General features: G+C 39.1%; 2 protein-coding genes across 2 annotated transcripts in view; both read right to left on the bottom strand.

Moving 5' to 3' along the window:
• Positions 1–686, bottom strand: part of LOC109538158 (rhamnogalacturonate lyase) — a gene marked incomplete in the record, with an annotated part of 6,275 nt that extends 5,589 nt beyond the window's left edge. Inside the window, 2 exon segments of the mRNA XM_048660985.1 lie at positions 155–354; positions 420–686. Coding sequence (XP_048516942.1) covers positions 155–354; positions 420–645 — 426 coding nt within the window.
• Positions 687–2,215: 1,529 nt separating this feature from the next.
• LOC109538157 (rhamnogalacturonate lyase) overlaps positions 2,216–7,495 on the bottom strand; it is an 8,767-nt gene continuing 3,487 nt past the window's right edge. Inside the window, exons 2-7 of the mRNA XM_019905250.2 lie at positions 6,612–6,811; positions 6,364–6,546; positions 5,991–6,301; positions 3,313–3,545; positions 3,065–3,251; positions 2,216–2,572 (exon numbers count right to left, since the gene is read on the bottom strand). Of these exons, the coding sequence (XP_019760809.2) occupies positions 2,251–2,572; positions 3,065–3,251; positions 3,313–3,545; positions 5,991–6,301; positions 6,364–6,546; positions 6,612–6,811 (1,436 nt within the window). The 3' untranslated portion in view covers positions 2,216–2,250. The remainder of the gene's footprint in view (positions 2,573–3,064; positions 3,252–3,312; positions 3,546–5,990; positions 6,302–6,363; positions 6,547–6,611; positions 6,812–7,495) is intronic.

Raw genomic sequence — 7,495 nt, 5'->3', positions numbered from 1 at the left:
AATATTTCTTAAATATCTGATTTAAACGTCAAAGAAATATTTATAAGAAATATTGTTATAATATTCAAGAATATGTCGCTTCAACCTATATTAAATATTGCAAAAAAATAATATTTGTGTGCTATATGGGTTCATGGGGAAAACGAAGTCTTACCGTCCGGGCCTCCCCAAGAGAGACATTGGCGCTTTGGCTGTTGATGAATTTGGCCCACGAGTAAACTCCACTGATTCCCTCCACCATCAGGTAATGCAACTCAATTTCAAACTGATCAGAAGCGCCATCCTGGAGCCAGTAGAAGTGCGCCAGCGAGTCGGTGTCATTTACAACCGTTAACGAACTTGGACTGAAACTAACTGCAACAATTCCAAACCAATTAAAGTCATCCACAATACAACAAGGCACAAGACTACTGCTGTACCTTCTCCATTTTCATTCCAGTCCAAATAGAAGCTATTCTCCGTCGTGGAGACAATGTTAACATCGTCGATCTTCACAGAAGACACTCTAGCATGTGCGTTGAAGACAACCGTTACATCGCCATTGGACACAGTGGCTGTGAGTCCACTGGTTGTGAGCGTCACTGTGGCCACAGCAACTGATATGGAGGTAGCAATTAGCAAGAGAACCACGCCCCACAATGCCATCGCGTTAAATGGTACCTAAGCCAACTACACCAGCACGTTTCCTTTATATATTAGATACCATTGGCTAAGTGGGAGCAATGTCTTAAGCACTTGGCAAACACTGGGGACCATCAGGTAATCGAAAAACGCTTATCTTGGAGTTTCTATTACGGGCTCGGCTCAAAAATTGCGTCAATGGCAATTGTTTCAATGCCTCTTAAGCATTAGTAGCTGATTGGGCATCAGCTAGAAGACACGTGCTTGATTAGTGAAAGTTAATTTGAATCAAACAAAGTTGTGGTTAATAAGAGCAGTCGATAAGTGTGCAAATTGGTATATTTAAAGCTGGTTTTTATCAATTGGTGGGTGAACTAGACAAAATTCAATTACTGGAGTGGATCGTTTTACTACATTGAAGTGGGGTTTCTTGCAACCATGGTACTTTCAACAAAGATTCAACAAGCAGAAAGTATCTGCAAGTTGTCCATCAATTCTCACTAGAATTAAGTTGACTTTTTATAAAAAAAAAATATGGGAAGCGAGATCGATTATGCTACAGAGAATTTTAACACCAATTTCCGATGGGTACAAGTCCAAGTGTAGCATTTTCTAAGGACAACATTTTTTGAAGTAGCAATTGTACAATTTGAATGTTTTTACCATCCATCTTAACAACTTTACTCAAGATTCATTGGAACCAAATCACATATATATAAAATTTTGACACAATTTCATCATAAGATGTTGTACTTTATCTATGAAAAGGCATAGACCAGAAGGGAAAAAAAGAGACAGAAAGTTATATCAAAGCGAGTCTTTTGTCCAAGAGGTTTTATATTCAGCACCACCACCATTCTCAAAAGTTTGCTGTCTCCATCTGGCCATTGTGCACACTTAAAACGTGCACAGCGTTTATTTYATCAAAGATTCAGTGCATTTAGAGACAAATTAGGGTTTTAATGAAACGGGATGTTRWACTTTATCTAYGAAAAGGCATAGACCAGAAGGGAAAAAAAGRGACGGAAAGTTATATCAAAGCGAGTCTTTTGTCCAAGAGGTTTTATRTTCAGCACCACCACCATTCTCAAAAGTTTGGTGCTTCCATCTGGCCATTGTGCACACTTAAAACGTGCACAGCGTTTATTTTATCAAAGATTCAGTGCATTTAGAGACAAATTAGGGTTTCAATGAAACGGGAATTGTGGTATCTTTTCGGGGATGATAAAAAAAAATTGTTTACAAAAGTCGACTTTGAAGCAGCAAAAACCCAGCAGCCAGGGCTTGAAAGCGGAAATTTAATAACCGTTCCTGGGAAATTCCACTTTAAGACCAAGAAATGTTTCTTGCTAGTCACACGGACTATGCGATGCAATCATATTTAAAAGTCTGAAGTTGTGTTTCATCATTGCCTTTTTTAGCGCTGCTTAGTTTTCATGCGCTGCTCTTTGAATTTCTTTCACCTCATTGCTTAGCTTGCAACATTCACATTTTGCGTTGTTTGGCCTTTGCCTGGATATTTAATCCATCAGGTCAATAGAAAAACATTAACTTTTAATAGTTTTACCCCATAGGCCATATAAAAACCCAAAAAAACAACAAAAAATGCTTTATTCCTTTATCACTGAATCAACCTCTTTGCAAGCTGATGGCATCGTACATAACTTGTCCTTTGCTCACTTGCAAGGTGATAACATTGGTTCCACTGACGATTTGGGCATTATTTGCGGTGAAGATGTTGGAATGGAACTTGCCGCTCTGCATGGCGCTTCTGTAGACCGATTGGTCGTTGTCGAAGTAAATATCACCGATTTTGTGGCCGTTGATGTTGACGATCAAGTGAGGACTTTGACTGGCGGCAGCCAAAGCCACCCGAAGAGTTCTGCCGTTTCCATCTTGCGTGTCTTCGTATTGGATGGTCCAGATTCCAGCTTTGGATTGAGAGTAGTACCTTCAAAATAAATGGAAGTGCGTTCAATTTATTATTATTCGCGTATTTACTGGTTCAGATCTAAGGTTGTTTTGACTGAAATTTTGGCTTGGTATAGATTTAAATGAAAATTCAATTCATTCAGATAGTGGTAGCAGTGGCTGCTAAAATTACTAATAATTTTTCAAAACTTCTTTGCTTTACCGGCATTTTTGGCATTTCAACCCACTGTGCTTAATCAGAAGTTGCGCGCAGCGAATGAACTAGAAAGAGATGAACGAACACAGACAGTGGTTGCAGCCATCAAAATTGCTGGGTCAAAGTCCACAATTTCTCAAACTCGTAATTTTCAGTGCCGAATGGAAGCGTATTAAAGTTTTCAAAAAAATTAAGTAACACCAAGTTTACAAGTTTTCAGGTCCTCAGAATGATGAAAGAAAACTATGTGGATTTTGATTGATAATGATTTTCATATTTTTTAAATCCTGACTTTTTTCATCATTTCCCACTTACCAGTCGTTAGCTGCATTGCTTGATCCAATGACAAAAGTCAGAGTCTCTGGAGGCAGAGTTTCGTACAGATAATTACGGGGTTCGTTACTGTATTTAAATTCGTCTGACCTGCGGTCAGTCTCCCCGATGTTCCAGATAATATTTCCGGGCTCGGGCAGATTAAGGGTGCTGACTGTTGCAGTTCCACCTATAAAAGTTGAAAAAATCTAGCAAAATCTGCATGTTTTCCGTAAAAAAATCGAGCATACCTGCTGCTACAGTTACAGTAGATGTGGCCAAGTTTTCACTTCCCTGTCCAGCCAATGGGTAGGCGACCACATTGTAAGTACCAGGACGAACGTTGGTTAAAGTGTATGATCCGCTTGAGTCGGACTCAGTAGTAAAGGCGTAACCCAATTGTTGATCGTCGAAAGTTTCAGTAGAATCATACAGCATAACGGCAGCTTTTGGCTGCCCAGTGATTTTACCGGTTACGGTTCCTCTGTAAGAAAAGCACCGATCAATATTTTTAACACTGAATTGAATGGGCGAAAATAATCAAACTGCTCAGCTCCAGACGCTAATAAGAGTTTCCAGAGCAAACAATCCACACTAATAGAGCGTGAATGATTAGGCCGAGCTTGTGTGAAGTTGTTGAAAAAATCTATAGAAAAGTGTTTAGCCAACAATTAATTGCGTTTGTAAAGGAATTTTAGCAACATGAATTGGTCTGTTAAAGACAGAAAGAGTTGGTAACAACGAAAAAATCAGTTGAGGAAACCAAAGCTGAAGAATCAATTGTATTGAAAGTTGCAAAATCATGCCAAACCTGCTTTTCTATTTCACCTAGTTTGGTCGAAAAAAGCTCTAAAAAACGGCGGGACAATTCAGTCTCAAAAACATTGCCAGTCCTACTCTGAGTTATTCTCAAAGTTGAGCCCAAGACTTTGCTTTGAAGAAACATACAGTGCAATTTGCTCTGTTTACTGCCTGAAAAACTGCTGCTGCATTTCAACTACTTCGGCTGTAATAAATTTTCGAAAAACCGCAGGTTAAATTATTCGCAAAATAATTTTAGGTCTCACTTGGAGTATTTCTCAAAATTAAGTCCAAAGGTCTAAGAGAGCTGAACTTTGATGAAGCATAGAGTTAAGCTTCCTTTATTCATTGCAAAAAACGATTTTGTATCTCAACTGGTTCGCTTGGAGACATTTTTTGAAAACCGGCTGGTCACTTTAATCCTCAAAACTCCATACAACTCATGAGAAGGTATAGAGCTCAGTCCATCTAAGGATGTGAAATAAGGTTGTGAATCACCCTGTATAGTGACTACTGTCTACTTATGTTCACACCATACGGGACCTTTTTTATTATTAATTTTATTTTTTTTTATGAAGTAACCATTAGATTTTTTTTCAGTCGCATTCGAGGAATATCAGGCAATATGAACTGTTGGCAAAATTAATATTTTTTGACCATCCTCGTATGCGACTGAAAAAAATTGATAGCCGGATTGCATTTTAGATTTTACAACCTGCAGAACTTTTTTTCGTCAAATTAAGAAAAATACAGTTTTCCAAATGAAACCAACCTAAAAATAATAAAACTTGATGTTCATCATAGAAAGGTGCGATTTGAGATCTGGACAACTCTAAGCAACTTTTCTGAATAACAGTTTTCGATATTGTCGAAAATAGAGGTACTTTATTCTTGAGCTTAATTCATATTTTCTGATATACCTCGTATACAAGTGCAAACAAATAACATCTAATAGTGGCATTTTCCCTTTTGGACCAAGCAGACTTTTTTATGAAGAATAACTTTTATCGTAAAATTAATAATAAGACTTAAGTAGACACACTGTATATTCCATAATATAAGATTAAAAGTAGATCTAGATCTTGAATTAGACGATTTATTTATTATCATATTAAATTATTGTCGCTTTTAAATCACGCCAATAAATGTAGGAACGCTGGAAGTTGGTGATAAAATAACTTATGGGCGCTTTGAGTTGCCTTGTTTGCATACAAATGCAGATCAAACCAAAAAAAAATTGTAAATGCGAACGGTAAGTTCGGTTGGACTGTTTTTAAAAAACATGATTCCAAGTCGATAAAAATGGTTTCGTCTGGCTTCGTTCCAATCGTTTGCGAAACATTAGCTCTCGCACTAACATTGCTTCAGGACATTGGAAAGTAGTTTTGATAACTGGGGACAAATTTCGAGCATTTCTATTGGCAATATTTGGGCAAAACTGTTGTCCATTGTAGTCCAAGAGCAGTTTTCGAAAGCTTTCGCCGCGAACGCTTACCGGGTAAAGGGTCTAAACATTAGCCAACGTTAAAAATTTGAGCCAAAATATCTCATAAACTGTAGGAGTTAAGGCGAAAATATCAATATTTTTTTGAAACTTTAACACCCTGTATCTCGTAAACTATGGGCCTGAGAAAAAAACTTAAAAGGAAACTAGACTTGTTTTGACGTTCTCTACACGCCCTTGCTCTGTGCTTATAAGGTTGTGAATCACCCTGTATATCAGAGCAAAAGTTGCTATTTCGCTTCAACCAGTCAGCAGAAAAATTACATAAAAACACCGCATGAATCGACTTTGCATTAGCAGATCTGAAGGGGAATAAATTCATGGTTTATTTCCATAGGAAAAGGTAAGAAGGTGTTGAAGAATAGACGTTTAGCGCTGGTTTCTTATCAAGAAGGTTTTCTGAAGCTGAAGAATGACATGAGATACGAAAGCTGTAGTTTGCGGTTTGGAAAGATGAATGCAACAATTCCTATTTCCAATAGATTTTCTGTCCTTTTGGGCCAACTGGCCACTAAAAACTTCCATAGTTTCAGCAGGGAAAAACCTAGCTTCATAACAGCAAAAACTAGCTACAAATATTGGAAAAAATTAAACCCAAAACACTTTCCCATAAGATAAACCTACCTGCTTCTTGGGTAGGCATCATCGTTAACGAAGCTGTAAGGCCAGCTCGACTTTTCCGTCTGAGCCCTGTTAGCGACGTCGCTAAGAATAGCGCTGTCGCTTCCAGTGTTGAAGTAGATCAGCCACGGCCCGTAGATGTGAGTCCATCCAGATGGAGCACTCAGTCCAGATGTGCCGAAATGACTGCTGACAAAGTAGTTGGCGATCAGAGAGTCCTGATGGATCAGCAAGTCCTGCTTCAGCGGGCCTCCTGCATGGTACTCTCGACTTGGTGAGATTACGAATGCTCCGTAACCGTTTCCGTAAACACCCTGCAGATCAGAGGCCGATACAATCGATTACTGAGCGTCCCGAAGGTTCATTCGAAACGTACTTGGTAGGAGGTCTCTCTGAGGTAACCAGCGTAGTCGTACTTGGTATAGTAAGTTCCATCAGCCAGTTGCCAAGTCTCATCTTGCACCTTAGTCTGAGTGTTCAGGTACGAGTACAGGTAGAGCGTGCCAGACCGAGCCTGGTTGGTTCCTTGGGTCAAAATGCTTGAGTCGAACCGGTAGATCTGCAAACAATCGAACAGTTTCACATCTTCAGTTGTGGGGGAGTGAATATTCAACCAAGTCTTACCGTTCGGGTTTCTCCAAGGGAGACCGTTCCGGACTGGCTGTTGATGTATTTGGCCCATGAGTAGATTCCGCTCACGCCATCCACCATAACATAATGGAACTCGATGTGGAATTGATTGGAAGCACCGTTTTGGATCCAGTAAAAGTGAGCCAGTGAGTCGGAGTTTTCGCCTACTTTCAGTTCACTGGGATTGAAGGTTACTGAAAAAACAAACAGATGTAAGAACGCGATTTCCTGGTATTTACAGAACAGGCCAAATTTGATGCCAGACTTTCACATCAAGTGTTGCGAACTGATGAATGTGAGAATATGGATTGAATCAAGTTAGTTGAGAAAGTTGGAAATATTTTCAAAATTGCAGGAGCTAATCAAGTAGATTTTTTGAGTTTGGGACACCCTGTATATAACGGTGAACAGGGTATTTTCTAATTGGCAAAAACCGCACTTTATAAGTGAAAAATTGAACCAAATTTGATACTTCTTCTCCTTCTTAGCGTGCCTTATCCGTTGCGGACGTTGGCTATTTTCTAAATAGCTGTATAGATGTAAGTCCAAACCACTGGCGTAGATTCTGCAGCCATGAGTGTCTTCTCCTTCCTAGTCCTCTTTTACTGTTGATCCTTCCTTGATCTATTAACTGGAGTAGACGATATTTTTGGTGTCTCATTATGTGTCCGAGGTATTCCAGTTTCCTCTTTTAAACTGTGAGTGTAACTTCTCTCTCTTTCCCAATTCGCTGCAGCACCTCTTTATTAGTTATGTGGTCAGTCCACGAGACTCTGAGGATACGGCGGTATATCCACATTTCAAAGGCGTTTAATTTTTTCAGCAGAATTGGCAACACATAGCACTTTGCCAACCTTATTTTAAGAGGCAGGGATAAT

The sequence above is a fragment of the Dendroctonus ponderosae genome, unplaced genomic scaffold, assembly GCF_020466585.1.
Source record: "Dendroctonus ponderosae isolate FM_Combo_2020 unplaced genomic scaffold, Dpon_F_20191213v2 Dpon_F_20191213_1, whole genome shotgun sequence".
NCBI lineage: Eukaryota > Metazoa > Arthropoda > Insecta > Coleoptera > Curculionidae > Dendroctonus > Dendroctonus ponderosae.
This window is presented reverse-complemented; position numbering and strand designations above follow the sequence as displayed.